The sequence below is a fragment of the Oncorhynchus nerka genome, linkage group LG17 (genome assembly GCF_034236695.1).
Source record: "Oncorhynchus nerka isolate Pitt River linkage group LG17, Oner_Uvic_2.0, whole genome shotgun sequence".
NCBI classification, from domain to species: Eukaryota; Metazoa; Chordata; class Actinopteri; order Salmoniformes; family Salmonidae; genus Oncorhynchus; species Oncorhynchus nerka.
In genome coordinates this window covers 39,033,409-39,049,434 of record NC_088412.1, presented here as the reverse complement: position 1 = coordinate 39,049,434, position 16,026 = coordinate 39,033,409, and the positions used below count along the sequence as shown (strand labels likewise).

At 40.3% G+C, this 16,026-nt stretch overlaps 1 protein-coding gene across 5 annotated transcripts in view; it reads right to left on the bottom strand.

The window, feature by feature from the left end:
* Positions 1-15,417, bottom strand: part of LOC115145198 (lysine-specific demethylase 4A) — a 53,156-nt gene extending 37,739 nt beyond the window's left edge. For 2 of the 5 annotated variants that reach the window (XM_065003153.1, XM_065003156.1), the window contains exons 1-8: positions 15,286-15,417; positions 11,619-11,700; positions 6,772-6,930; positions 6,454-6,629; positions 2,335-2,449; positions 1,557-1,750; positions 1,190-1,239; positions 1,000-1,103 (exon numbers count right to left, since the gene is read on the bottom strand). In XM_065003153.1, the coding sequence (XP_064859225.1) occupies positions 1,000-1,103; positions 1,190-1,239; positions 1,557-1,750; positions 2,335-2,449; positions 6,454-6,629; positions 6,772-6,912 (780 nt within the window). In that variant the 5' untranslated portion in view covers positions 6,913-6,930; positions 11,619-11,700; positions 15,286-15,417. Of the gene's footprint in view, positions 1-999; positions 1,104-1,189; positions 1,240-1,556; positions 1,751-2,334; positions 2,450-6,453; positions 6,630-6,771; positions 6,931-11,575; positions 11,701-14,715; positions 14,864-15,285 lie in introns of those variants that run through there. The other 3 variants (XM_029686560.2, XM_065003154.1, XM_065003155.1) reach the window with 3 other exon arrangements.
* Positions 15,418-16,026: the final 609 nt, after the last annotated feature.

Genomic DNA, 16,026 nt, shown 5'->3' with positions numbered 1-16,026 from the left:
GAATAAGTCAAGGGGTATGAAAACTTTCTGAAGACACCGTCATTCAAAATAAAGCTGTGATACTCGCCTATAGACCGACTTTCACAATTGTTCCCCTTTTAAAGCTGCAGCTTTAGCACATGTAAACACCTATAATAGCTTATTTGGGAAACACTCAATTGAATTTGTCTTACTGATTTTAATAGGCTATTTTAATTAGTATGATTTGACCGTTTGGTTCACAATGGCAAGGAGGAGTGATGCATGCATCATTTATTGTATAATAGACTAAGCTTGGCTCAACTAAGGCTAATTCAAAACTACTTGTTCGATTTTGCTATTGTTCGTTTTACCTCTATCATTATTACCGTAGGCCTACCTTGTTGAGGTTATTCAAAAACTTTGAGCCTAGAACTCTGTTAGATGAATTCATTGTTTGATCATGAAGTAGCGCGGCAAGAGAAAGCCAGCATGCATAAAAAGTCATATTCATATAAAATGAGAGAAACTGTAAAATTTGACGTAGACACCGGAGTGTCTGGCTATACGGACCAGATAATCAAACATTGAGAGAAAAATAAAAATCTTAACCAGACATTTTGCACTGCTTTGGTGAAAATTGCTCTGTCTGCATTCTCTTGCATTCTGTACATTTTTTATAACATTTATTGAAATATGTTACGCAGCCTACAGCAAAGCAAGAGGCCACAGCATGGTCCTGCTGTGGGCTGCTCAGTCAGCGCTTTACTGCGTGGCGCCAATCAAGTTGAAATAGGCTATACATTGTTTGTCACGTACAATGTCATCACCAACTACAACAGCTGTCAAGCATCTTCGACATCCAATACTATCGTAATAGTCGCCTAGCCCAAGTGGACACGCATGCATGCATACAATACTACTATTGAAAACAATATTACTGCCAAAACAGTAAAATCATCCCACTGTAACAACCTACAGTATAGCCAGAAAGTTTTTGGTCAGTAAAGCTGATTGTATTATGCCATTGAAAGAGGTCACCTTCTCAAATGGTATGCCGTATTTCTTCAGGATGGAGGGTGAGATTAGAGTCATCTTGTGCCGCAGGAAAGCTTCACAGCTCTGAGCACTCCCAGGGAAAAACCCTGCATGAGAAGAAGTCAATTATGTTAAGAATTCTGCTGACTACTCTGGACATTGATATACAATAAGGAAAATTATTTTCAAGTACCTTTAGCGAGACGCTCCAATCTCTTCCCATGTTCAGGGGGAACAACATACCTGTAGAGAGATAAGAGCAACGATGTCAGTGGTTGTCAAGATGCTATGTGTTAGGTAAGTAAATAAAATAAGCTTTGTCCTAGCCAGAGCGGCCCATAGTGTAGGAGCCTTTTGCTGTAGTATGAAGCAGCTCGATGTACAAAAACACCTCCTGGACCTGACGCTAGTGTTGGGTGTTACGTATAATAATAACAACCCACACACGTTTAATTTGTAAACTGTAAAATCGACATACAGTAAATATCTACTGGTATAACTTCACTGCACTGAACCTTCTGTTTTTCTAACTATGCAAAATACATAAAACTAAACTCTACCAGGACTTGGGCTCTCCAAAGTGAAGGTAGTTGATGCTGTAGAGATCCATGTCTTCAGTGTGCCAGGCGAAGGTACTCTTCCACATGCCAAAATACAGGTAAGGAGTGTTTACCCCTTTGATCTTGATCCCACTCTCCCTCTCCACAGTGTCCAGGATAGTGTTCAGATGACCAATGTTCCACTCTGTCACGTCCTAGGAGAGAGAGAGCAGAGACAATGTTGTTAAAGGCCCAGTGCAGTTGAGGTTGGAAAAATACTGTGAAAATGATAAGAGTGGTTTCAAAAGGCAGCCTGAAATGTAAGCCTGTTGTGGTGGGATGGAGTTATGGCCTGCTGGTGACATCACCTAGCGTTAAATTTGTTAATATACCAATAAGAGTTCCAAACCAATAACAGCAGTTTTCAGTTTCTCTCCCCACTCAGACCACTCCCAGACAATCCTAGAAGAATTCTTGCTTGAGAAATTGCTCTTTGCTGAGAAGCTATGTTCTCAATTAAAATGGTCAAAAAGGAAACTGTTGTACAGTCACAAGATACTTCATTTTTACCCAGAAATGATTTGATATTGATATAAAAATAGCTGCTTTGGAACTTTAAGGGTGACGACATCGACATTTAAACAGAATGCTGTGGGTTCAAATCCGAAATGGAGCCAAATGGAGGGCTGATGTTTGGAGAATACATTGGTTAAGTAAAAGCTTGTTTAATGACAGTGAATGGTCTATTGAAATAGAATTAGAACATGGAATAGTCATGGAATGAGATGGAATCACTCACTGGATCATAGAGTGTTCCGTTGACATCCGCTCCATAGAGAGGGGGGTTAAAAGTCAGGTTCTTCCAAAACTTTCTCTCCAGCTCATCAAAATCCACATATCGGGGGTTACAGAACCTACAACAAAAGTAACAGAAGATAACTAAACAAGTAGGGCTGTATATATTTCCTTTTCAAGACGATTCGATACTGATCTAGATACATGCCAAGGACTCCAATACAATACAGGAACGATTTGGTGCGACTCAGTTTGATTTTTTTTAAACGAATCGATGCAATTTGGTTCGATGCACTAACATTTTCTACATAAACATACATTTTTCATTTGAAATTCAAATCTGCTGAGCTTGTGTGTGACTGTAGGTATATGGTGTAAACTTGGGACTATATCAAAATGGGGTAGGCTGGTTTTTCAATATTTTCAACACTATTTATTGGAAATTTCTCCAATACATTTTAATATTTGTAGCTACTTTCAGTTAATACCTGGGGTCAACTTCTGCAATACTTAGATGTTAGGTTCTAATTATCAGTAAGAACTCAAGACACTATGAAAGCTTAAACCAAGTTTATTTTTCTCAAAGGATCAAACAGCTGAACAGACAACATATTCACATAAAGCACTGATATTTAACCCTTTCTCCAATGCGGAGTCTCCTCCGACACATCTGAACAGCCAATGGATCTGTTGCTAGTAAGAACTTTAGTGATACCCATTCTTCCTCACTTCATTTGACCTGACCTCAGCCCCAAAGTGCTCACTCCAACTCACGGCTGTCATGGTGACTGGTACCAGACTGTCTCTTCTCCCAAAAGATCCCTGATGGCTAACAACAAATCCTGACAAAGTAAATGTTATACATTACCCTCTCTTCCTCAGTGACATGAATACGTTTTCCATATTCTCAGAACCCAATAGAGAAAAAGCAGATTGTGTTCTTAATTTCACCTGCCACATTATGAAGTTCCCCAGAGCAGTTGAGCCAGTCACGTGTTTGTTTGTAAATAGCATAACGGGAGAAAGCAGGAGCTGGTGAGTCCATAGCGTTCTATAACTATGGGCAAGTCTCTGTTGTGCGACGCACAGGAGGTGATGAAGTTACACTTGTATGAAATTCAATGGTTAAATGTTTGCCATAAGCTAATGGATTTCTGCCAGAAGTTTCAAAAAAGTTCTGGAAGAGATGCATACAGTTACCATTTTCCCCCCCTTTGCTACCTACTAGCGGTTTTTCCTCCTCCATTCTCCCCCTCTGCTCCGTGTACACAGAAGAGCATTCATCACAACTTTGTTGATTTGCAGTTTTTTCCCCCTCACTCACTTTTGCTTGGAAATGTCCGAACTCACCCAAAATTACATTCAGTAGCTACTAACTATGCTTGCATAACTTTGAGCTGGCTTTGCAATTAGTTATGTTCGCTTTCGCTCGTTACCGTTTAGCTAAACACTGTCTATGTAATGTCACTATTAGTTTGTGCTAATTTTGTTAGCATTCTGGTAGAGGCCAAATGGGATGCTCCAACTTTGCCGCCCCTTGTGGGCCATGCCGGTAATACCGTAAATCCAGGGATGAGGAGGACGGTATGACGATATGAAAATCTGGATATGGCCCAAGCCTACTTTGGTGTATGTACTATGTAGCAGTGCTGAGCCATTAACTGATATGCAATTAACTAATCTTTGTAGATTGTGTTTGAGCTAGTAATGTAACAATATTTATCATTTACAAATAAAATAAAAAATACACACTGCATTCAGAAAGTATTCATACCCCTAGACTTTTCCACATTGTTGTGTAAAAAAAAAAATGTAAGTCCTCAAAACACAACACCCCATAATGACAAAGCGAAAGTCAATATATTTACTAAAAACATACCTTATTTACATAAGTATTCAGACCCTTTGCTATGCGACTCGAAATTGAGCTCAGGTGCGTAATGTTTCCATTGTAGAAACAGCTCATGGATGATCAATTTGATCGGAGTCCACCGGTGGTAAATCCAATTGATTGGACATGATTTGGAAAGGCACACCCCAGTCTACATATTGTCCCACAATTGCATGTTGGCGCAATAACCAAGCCATGAGGTCGAAGGAATTGTCCGTAGAGCTCAGAGACAGGATTGTGTCCGCACAAATCTAGTGAAGGTACCAAAACAAATGTCTGCAGCATTGAAGGTCCCCAAGAACACAGTGGCCTCCATTCTTAAACGGAAGACATTTGGAACCACCAAGACTCTTGCTAGCCAAACTGAGCAATTTGGAGAGAAGGGCCATGGTCAGGGATGTGACCAAGAACCAGATGGTCACTGACAGAGCTCCAGACTTCTTCTGTGGATATGGGAGAACCTTCCAGAAGGACAACCATCTCTGCAGTACTCCACCAAATCAGGCCTGTACGGTAGAGTGGCCAGACGGAAGCCACTCCTCAGTAAAAGGCACTTACAGGAAACTCAGAACATGAGAAACAAGATTCTCTGGTCTGATGAAACCAAGATTGAACTCTTTGGCATGAATGCCAAGCACCACATTTGGAGGAAACCTGGCACCATCCCTATGCTGAAGCATGGGTGGCAGCATCATGCTGTGGGGATGTTTTTCAGCGGCAGGGACTGGGAGACTGGTCAGGATCGAAGGAAAGATGAACGGAACAAAGTTCAGAGAGATCCTTGATGAAAATCTGCTCCAGAGCGCTCAGGACCTCAGACCGGGGCGAAGGTTCACCTTCCAACTGGACAACGACCCTAACAGCCAAGGCAATGCAGGAGAATCTTCGGGACAAGTCTCTGAATGTCCTCGAGTGGCCCAGCCAGACCCCGGACTTGAACCCAATCAAACATCTCTGGAGAAACCTCAAAATAGCTGTGAAGCAGCGCTCACCATTCCAACCTGACCAAGCTTGAGGATTGGGAGAAACTCCCGATATAGTTGGGCCAAGCTTGTTTTTATTTCATCTTTATTTAACCAGGTAGGCCAGTTGAACAAGTTCTCATTTACAACTGACCTGGCCAAGATAAAGCAAAGCAGTGCGACAAAACAGACTTACACAAACAAACGTACAGTCAATAACATAATATCGTCATACCCAAGAAGACTCAATGCTGTAATCACTGACAAAGGTGCTTCAACAAAGTACTGAGTAAAGGGTCTGAAATCCTATGTAAAATCCTGTGTAGATTAAGGGGGGGGAAAACAATTGAATCAATTGTAGAATTAGACTAATGTAAAAAAATGTAGAAAAGGTCCAGGTTCTGAATACTTTCCGTAGGCGTTCCTTTGTCCAGGTGGGAAAAGGCAGTGTGGAGTAGGATTGAGATTATGCGAATTGTAGCGGGTCTAGGGTTTCTGGGATGATGGTGTAGATGTGAGCCATGACCAGCCTTTAAAAGCACCTCATGGCGACCAACGCGAGTACTACAGGGTAGTCATCATTTAGGCAGGCTACCTTCACTTTCTTGGGCACAGGGACTATGTTGGTCTGCTTGAAACATGTAGATATTACAGACTCAGTCAGGGAGAGGTTGAAAATGTCAGTGAAGACACTTGCCAGTTGGTCCACGAATGCTTGGAGTACACTTCTGGCCCCGCAGCCTTTTGAATGTTGACCTGTTTAAAAAGTCTTGCTCACATCAGCTACAGAGAGCGTGAACACACAGTCATCCGGAACAGCTGGTGCTCTCATGCATGCATGCATTCAGCCCGTCTGGTAGGCTCACGTCACTAGGCAGCTCGCAGTTGGGTTTTCCTTTGTAGTCCATAATAGTTTGCAGGCCATGCCACAGTCAACGAGCGTCAGAGCCAGTATAGTAGGATTCAATCTCAGTCCTGTATTGACGTTTTGCCTGTTTGATGGTTCACCGGGATTTCTTATAAGATTACGGATTAGTGTCCCGCTCTAGCCTTTAGCTCAGTGTGGCTGTTGCCTGTGATCCATGGCTTAAACAGTGTTTTGAGAAATAAAACCAATATTACAACCATGTGTAGCCTATAACAATGTATCATGTGTCCTATAACATGTACCATGTGTAGAACTTTGTTAACAATGTGAATGTACTATATTACAACCATGTGTATAACTATGTTAAAAATGAGTACTGTGTTAAACAGTGTTAAAGCTCACTTGTCTGTGTTGGCAGTCTTGCGGAACTCTCGGACGGTCATGGGTTTCTTTTGGATGTTGTACTGTGTGAAGAGACCGGACTGGCCAGTCACCACTTGCTGTATAGGAGCAGGGATCACCAGGTCATCTATGTCATCATAAGTACGTCTGGGCTTCCAGTCTTTGGGTGAAATAACCTGCAACACACACACAAAACATAGCATTGTCTTAATTTATGCAGAGTGTATTCTTTATAGAATGGGATATAAACATTTGAAACATAGAATGATGACTGCTTATGCATATTATCTTCAGAAACAAACACACACACACACTAACCTTAGCCATTCCAGCTCGGTGAGCTCCTTGTGACTCCATGTAGGCGATGTAACGGCTGAAGTCCTTAAACTCCTCCATGGAAGGGTGAAAGGTCATGATCTTGGAGCCAAGAGTTTGCTGGGATGCAGTGTCTGTTGCCATCCTGGAGTTGTCCAGTGTCTGCAGATCAGAGCAAGAGAGAACATGTGTTTTTGTTGTTGATCTGATGTCTGTGTTATTTGCATCACATTTTGATAGCCAATGCTTCACCTGACTTATTTTGTGTTAAAGGAAATGTTCACCCATTTTGAATGCTAATTTCTTGTTGTGTATCTGAGTGATGTCCTACCGATTCCCAGGGTCATTTCATGTTTATCTTAGATATTGGTGTTCAAGAAGGCAGAAATCCAGCCGGTATGCATAACACCGTCATAAAGTCGCTCTTACTACAATGAAAGTTAATAGGAATAAGACTTACATCGCAAAATCATCATACATTTCACATCTCAATATTGGCCGATGTCATAACTCGGGAGGACGTCTTCTCTCGAAAAGGGCCATTGATATTTTTGTGATATTCCTACCTTAAGAAATGTGTAATTTAACAGAGGGTCTAGCACATGTTTCCTATTTGCTAATCTTCACGCAATCCCTTCTCAAAGTCAGTGTCAAATGTGCCTATTTTCCTCGAAAGTACGTAACGTCACGATTCCAAAGCTATACGATTCTACAGATAGCAAGTTAAAATTCTCACATCACGGAAAAGATTTGTAATGTCATACTTCTTGCAGACGAAATTCATGCGCCCTATAGTCTCACATTCACTTCTTCATGTCAAAATAATGGTGCCAGGGGGGGGAATCCTGTTTTATGAGCTTCAAATGAAATTAACAATGAGGAAAACAATGACAAAATTGCCTAACTTATTTTGTACATAATGTTGCTGCTACTACTGTCTCTTATGACCGAAAATAACTTCTGGACATCACAACAGCGGAAGGTAGCCTAGTGGTTAGAGCGTTGGACTAGTAACCGAAAGGTTGCAAGATCGAATCCCCGAGCTGACAAGGTAAAAATCTGTCGTTCTCCCTCTGAACAAGGTAGTTAACCCACAGTTCCTAGGCCGTCATTGTAAATAATAATGTGTTCTTAACTGACTTGCCTAGTTAAATAAAAGGTTATTAAAAATTAATTACATTTACATTTAAGTCATTTAGCAGACGCTCTTATCCAGAGCGACTTACAAATTGGTGCGTTCACCTTAAGACATCCAGTGGAACAGCCACTTTACAATAGTGCATCTAAATCTTTTAAGGGGGGTGAGAAGGATTACTTTATCCTATCCTAGGTATTCCTGAAAGAGGTGGGGTTTCAGGTGTCTCCGGAAGGTGGTGATTGACTCCGCTGTCCTGGCGTCGTGAGGGAGTTTGTTCCACCATTGGGGGGCCAGAGCAGCGAACAGTTTTGACTGGGCTGCGCGGGAACTGTACTTCCTCAGTGGTAGGGAGGCGAGCAGGCCAGAGGTGGATGAACGCAGTGCCCTTGTTTGGGTGTAGGGCCTGATCAGAGCCTGGAGGTACTGAGGTGCCGTTCCCCTCACAGCTCCGTAGAAAAGCACCATGGTCTTGTAGCGGATGCGAGCTTCAACTGGAAGCCAGTGGAGAGTACTTTAATAAAAGGCGTTTGCTCACTTCGAACTGGATGAAGATTTTTTTCTTTAACTTCTTATGGCTGGGGGGCAGTACTGGGTAGCTTGGATGAATAAGGTGCCCAGAGTAAACTGCCTGCTACTCAGGCCCAGAAGCTAAAATATGCATATTAGTAGTAGATTTGGATAGAAAACACTGAAGTTTCTGAAACTGTTTGAATGATGTCTGAGTATAACAGAACTCATATGGCAGGCAAAAACCTGAGAAAAAAATCCAACCAAGTAGTGGGAAATCTAAGGTTTGTAGATTTTCAAGTCTTTGCCTATCCAATTTAGTGTAAAATTTGGTCCGATTGCACTTCCTTAGGCTTCCACTAGATGTCAACAATCTTTGGAACCAAGTTTCAGGCTTCTACTGTGAAGGGGGAGCAAATAAGAGCCGTTTGAACCAGGTGTCTGGCAGAATGCCATGAGCTAAGTCTCGCGTGCGGCCATGAGAACGAGCTCTGTTACTTTTCATTTCTAAAGACAAAGTAATTGTCCGGTAGGAATATTATTGAAGATTTATGATAAAAAAACATCCTAAAGATTTATTCTATACATCGTTTGACATGTTTCTACGAACTAATGGAACTGTTGTCTGAACTAAGTGCCTGTTCCTTGTGAATTTGGATTTGTGAACTAAACGTGCAAACAAAAAGGAGGTATTTGGACATAAATTATAGACTTTATCGAACAAAACAAACATTCATTGTGGAATTGGGATTCCTGGGAGTGCATTCCGATGAAGATCAAAGGTAAGTTGAATATTTATAATGCTATTTCTGACTTCTGTTGACTCCACAACATGGCGGGTATCTGTATGGCTCGTTTTGGTCTCTGAGCGCTGTACTCAGATTATTCCATGGTGTGCTTTCGCTGTACAGCTTTTTTGAAATCTGACACAGGGGTTGCATTAAGGAGAAGTATATTTATCTTTAGTTCCATGCATAACACTTGTATTTATCAACATTTAGGATGAGTATTTCTGTAAATTGATGTGGCTCTCTGCAAAATAACCAGATATTTTGGAAGCAAAACATTACTGAACATAACATTCCAATCTAAACTGAGATTTTTGGATATAAATATGAACTTTATCGAACAAAACATACATGTATTGTGTAATATGAAGTCTTATGAGTGCCATCTGATGAAGATCAAAGGTTTGTGATTAATTTTCTCTTTCTGCTTTTTGTGACTCCTCTCTTTGGCTGGAAAAATGGCTGTTTTTAATGTGACTAGGCACTGACCTAACAATCGCATGGTATGCTTTTGTCGTAAAGTCTTTTTGAAAATCGGACACTGTGGTGGGATTAACAAGTTTATTTTTAAAATGGTGTATAATACTTGTTTGAGGAATTTTAATTATGAGATTTCTGTTGTTTGAATTTGGCACCCTGTACTTTCACTAGCTGTTGTCAAATCGATCCCGTTAACGGGATTTCAGCCATAAGAAGTTAACAGATTCTACCACTAAGCCATAAGACTGCTGAACAATTAATCAAATGGCCACCCGGACTATTTACATTGACACCACCACCCTGTTTTTACACTGCTACTACTCACTGTTTATTATCTATGCAGTCACTTTACTCCTACCTACATGTACAAATTACCTCAACTACCTTTACCCCTGCACATTTACTTGGTACTGGTACCCTCCTGTATATAGCATCATTGTTATGTAAACGGCAATGGTTGGTTAAGGACATGTAAGTAAGCTTTTCACACCTGATGTATTTGGCACCCGTTACAAATAAAATTTGAATTGATGGAGCGCGTTTCTTTTACCAGAATCGCCCAGAATGTACCGTGCAACCCTTTGACGTAGCATGGGCAACATTTCCCCATCTCTTCAAAAGTATATCTGCCATTGCGACTGTCAGACTCCATCCTGTGAAGCACATCGATCCGCAAATTGACCATGGTGAGATTGTAGACTCCTAAATTGACAGCTGTAAAATCGCCTAAACAAACTGCACTAACTAGCTACATTACATGCTGATCTTGTCATTGGTATTATTGTGTGTAGCTATGTTTGCTTGCTAGCCAGCCAGCCCAACCATAGAGGGCATTGCATTGCAGACTTTGTAGTCAATTTGAGCTGCAACAGATTTCCACAAGAGATTTTCCATGTTGCTACCAACCTTCTTTTAAATGCTAAAATGAAACAAAACATTGTTCACATATTTAGTGGTTTTGGGCTGATTTTTTCCCTTTAAGTTTGAGGAGTAATTTGCATTATTGCAATTGATGTGCTTCACAGGATGGAGTCTGACATTCGCAAGGTTCGTTATCAGGGATAATTTGTATTTATTTTGTAAGATTTTTTTTTAAACAATAGAAACCAGAGACAAGACAATAGACAAACATTGCTGACATAACACCTGCTCAGACCCACGTCCCCACCGTTTCAACTTCTAGTGCTTGTAAAACTATGCCATATGACCTCAAATTTCTCATTTTTTAAATATTTAAATAGAATGAATGAAATGCATTGTCTTAACAATTGAGGGTCATTTGATTGAGTATTTAAACAAAAACGTTTTCAAAATGATCGACAAGAAAAGTATAGTCCAAACCATTGTGCATCTCACCACACCCTCATATGCCATGTCTTGAAATATGCCGATAGATTAAAAAGTACATTTATATTGTAAAACTTCTGTCTACCAACTTTCTAATTCCGCCCATAACTTTGACTTCATAGCATTCCCAGAAGGCATGAATCATTAAGTCACTGTTGGTTTTACATTTAAGACATGACTCTGCCGTTGTGCTATAGCATTTGTGAATTCTGTCTTTGTATAAATTATATCAGGAATAATTAATGGACTGTAGCTACTGTGGCATTGCATCGTTGATAACATATCTCGACCACCTGTCGCACACCAACTGTTTGTGTAAACGACTTAACACTGCTTGCTTAGCGAGTACCACTTCCTTCCGATTTGGCCCATACTATTTTTTTTTTTTTCCCACGTACCCACTGGGGACTACCCGGTTGGGAAACACTGATGTAGAGGGCTACTCTGGGAACCAGCTTGAGTCATGTAGCTACTGGACCTGCTCCTTCACAATGTGTGGCACCCACTTAGGTGATGCCTCAGCAGCTCTGGGCACCAGAAAGCTCACCACACACAGTTCAGAGTAGTGGTCAGTCGTCCTCACTACGAACCTTCTGCCTCAGTACTGCATTCCTTTCCTCCAGTGGTCACCAACCGGTCGATCGCAATCGGCTGGTCTATCGCCAAACATTTCTGTAAAAAAAAAAAAAAGCCTTTTTTTAAATTAAAGAATTCCTCGTAGTTGGTGGTAGGTGCACCCAATCAGCTGCCCTGAGCGGCGAGTAGGGGATGTGTTCCGATTTTGAACCATTTCAAACTCTGCCTTCCGGGGCCTACCGCTGACCAATCGGATAGCTCAGATTACCGTGTCTACAGAAATTAAGCCGATGTAAAAAGAAAGCTGCAGCAAAAATATTTCAAAACCATGATTAGAGTAGGGGCTGTCCCCGACAAATTTAAAGTTGTCTGTTCTTTCGACCAATCTACTTGTCAATTTAAGTGTATTTTTCCACGTTTTAATAAAATCAACTATATGTAAGCTACTGAGCTTAAGACACACAAATGACCCGAGCCAGAGATCAAGACAGCCTAACCAAAAAAATAAAAAATAATTATATTGCCAACTATGTAAAGAAAATTGCCTACATAATGCCAACAAATAAAAACATAACAGCCTGCAGGTAGAAAATATACTAATACAAATAAATATCATGGCCTGTCTGCAAGGAAATTGAAACATTGTATCAGCCTAAAATGTGCTAACAAACTTGCAACATTGTATATCCTGGGCCCTCAGAGTTTCCCAGGCCAGTGAGCTCCAGACAGACACAGCTGTAGGCTATTTGCGCAAGGGATAAAAAGTAATCAGGTAGGCCTATTAGGATGTTTCCACCGGATCAGAGGATTACTTTTTTTTCTCCACTTTTCACACTGATAGGAAAGGAAGCTAGCTGGAAAGATTGTTCAAATAGGCTACATTGAGGAACTACTGTCATTCTCAATGGATGAAAAACAGACTGTTTTACTTGCTGTTTGAAGTGAAGAAAAGATTACTTGGAGAAGCTCATTAGTGGTGGTTAGTTCAGATGTGGTTAGTTCCAAAAGGGCACATTTATAAGTCTACATTAGCGCGCAGGACAGGTAGCCTAGGCCTACTTCTATGCATAAACAAGGTGCGCGTCCTAACTCAACATTGAAAGAAGCGCTCCAAACCAAACACAATTAATAAAATTGACAACTCGTAAATGGAATGAAATAAAACAAAACTTGTTTCTCACAAGTGTAGCCTCGGTTGTGCACTCTGCAAATGGGAATTAACGGTAAATGTACTACTGTTGATATTCATGTGCCATCCCGCGGCCTCAGCAATGGATTAGTCCACTGGGACAGTCATCAATCAAGAGGTACTTTCCAACTGCTCAACTAAATAATATTGGTCGACTAACAGCCCATCAACCTGGGGCAGCAGGTAGCCTAGTGGTTAGAGCGTTGGACTTGTAACCGAAAGGTTGCAAGATCAAGGCCCCGAGCAGACAAGGTAAAAACTTACATGTAAAAATCCACTGTTCCTAGGCCATCATTGTAAATAAGAATTTGTTTTTAACTTACTTGCCTAGTTAAAAAAATATTTTAAAAACAGCCCATCAACCGACCAGTTGACTAAATGGGGTCAGACCCTAGACTCAACAAATACAGCAAAGAACAGCTGTTTTTGAGTGAGTTCATGTTTAAGTTATGTCAATACTTTTAAAGGCCATAAAATGTGCTTTCATCGTGCTACAACCAGCATTGCATCTAATGAACGAGTAGAAATGTGCATCAATAGGATTTCATTTTTATTATTAGCAATTTTTTTAATATCAAGGAATATTTCACTTTCTCTGTTCATAGGAGTAACAGCATGAATTTGTTCATGAGGCAGAAATAATGCAGTGCAACTAAGTTTCGCCATCAGCTGGAACACAGTGTCCCTTTTTGGTCAGTGTCAGAAGAGGAAAGGGAGAGCGGAGGGACGTTGAGCAGCGGACCCTCATCAGTCTGCTGCCCTCTCCCTCAGCTGAGACTGACCATCAGATGCAGGCACCATCAGCCCAGTAAAATAAAGCACATTATTTAACTGTGCGCACTCCGCTGTGCCTCACAAGTAATGCAACAGATCATATATCCTACCTTAAATGTTTTAATATAACTAACAATGCATTGGCAGGGCAATTCAAGCAAAGCCAATATGCAGTGATAACATATTGGGCCTATAGCCAACTGCACAAACCTCATTGATACAGTACTGCTTTTAATAGCTTAATGTTGCATAGGATTACTTTTTTAAAGTAATGTTCCCCAAAAATATAAGCGGTGGATCTCGGCTTGCACTTTGACTAAGAAAGTGATATTGACTAAGAAAAGATTGGTGACCACGGCTTTGCTGCAGCTTCCATTCCTCTCCAGCTTCAGGTGACTCTTCAATTGATATTTTCAAAAAGGATCAGGAACCAGCAGCCAGGTGAAACAAAAAAGTTGCTACAGTGTCCAGATGCATCATTGAACAGAAACAATTAGCAATTATTAAAGTAGCTAGCTAAGCCATAATGACTTTTACCTGCCAGTCCATCTGCACATCTGTGGGTCAAAACCACCAGAAATATGCAATAAAACTCAATGTTATCAAAAACAAAACAGATGATTAAAAAAAAGGTACAAATAAATGTATATGTACATATTTACAGGAGCTCTCTGCTTAGTCTAACGTTACTACTATGGCAACTACAGAAGTGTATACTATAATCACACAAAAACACAGTAGAAAAAATATACATATTGTGGGGCCAGGTAGATAATGTCGTCGAAATTACTTCAGTTCAGAATGCTAACGACACGTTAGCTAGTTAAAGTTAGCTCTTGGCATACTAGCTAGTTAACTAGCTAGATGCCGGTCGTCACTAGTTACCACAGCCAGAGTCATAAACCCCGCCTATTTCTAAAATTATCTTCTTAACATTTTATTTTAAACCGAACCTTACCAAACTGCGAACCGTATGCCTAACCTTCAATTAAGACTAAAAAGCAAATGTTTGTTTTAATGAGTTGCGATAGTCATTTTGACTCTGTGGCTGTAGTAACTAGATACTGACAAATGCCTAACGTTAATATCAGCAACAACAACTCAAATTTAAACGAGACAGTTAGCTAAAATTATCTAGCTAACATTACCTCGCAGTCTTTTACTAAATTCTGATCTCCTCCGTGAGATGGTAGCTAGCTTCGTATGATGCTAACGTTGTGTTGTTGTCTTAACTTTTCCTTCCTACATCATAAGAACGCTAGCATGCTAATATTCCTCAAGACAGCTAACGTCAGCGAATTGCGAAGTTCCTGCCCACTTGCAGATTGGACGAAATCCTGATGAAATTAATTCCTACATTTGTGATTGGTTGAATGCCAAGTCATTTAACGACGGGCCCAGTGTTGTCACCTAACTCCCAGAAAAGAGCGTTAGCAAGATGCCTTACAAACCTAGCCAAATTAATAATTGTTTACTTAATAATGTATTTCAGCTATAGCAAAGACAAAGTAATAGTAGTTGTGTCATGTCATATTGACAAACATGTTAAAGATAACGCAACAACTGATAACGTCACAACTTTGAGAAGCAAGTAACGTTAGTACGTTACGCTAACGTAGCTTTGACTAAGAGCGAAGACCATTTTCAGCAACATTACTTATCAGTAGTTAGCTACTTAAAAGCAAACACATTTTTTTTTGTTTAAAATATTAACTTACGCTTGACGACCAAGTAATGAGTGATTGCTACTTCAAAATCTCCAAAAGCAGAAGATTATTTGTTTACAAATCACCATGGGTAGGAAAGATTGTCCTCCATTAAGTTACCCAGTGTCGCACGCATGCTCAGTGCGTGTTTGTGCACAATGCTTAATGAGGGCGTATCCAACGCTCAACCGAGACAAATCATAATGCACTATTTTGCTATGACTCCGCCTTGTTAAATTACTCATGCCCTGCAAATCGTAGCCTATTAATATGGTATAAATCGTTAAAAAGTTGGATGATGTAAAGAAAAAAGATTAAGTCTAGGACATCTAATTTCTCTGTACAAATACCAAATCCTAAAACTGTAGTCTTTCCGTGATCTGTTTTTTCCACAATTGAAAATATTATTTAGCAACTTAATCTGGTTAATGAGTGCCGAATAATTAATCATGTAAATTGTATTGTCTTTATGTTCAACACAGTGAGTATTCCTCTTTGGAACCTGGAGTTTACCCAACATGTCACCTAACATTGTTCACCTAATACCTTTTTAAAAATATTTTTGTTGTTGTTGAAATTGCACTGTTGGTTAGAGCCTGTAAGTAAGCATTTCACTGTAAGGTCTACTACACCTGTTGTATTTGGCGCACGTGACAAATATACTTTGATTTGACATGTCGAACTGTTACTCTAGATCTGAACAATTCCCAACATCCTCCTAGTCACAATGCTGGTACCTACTTACTACTGTAA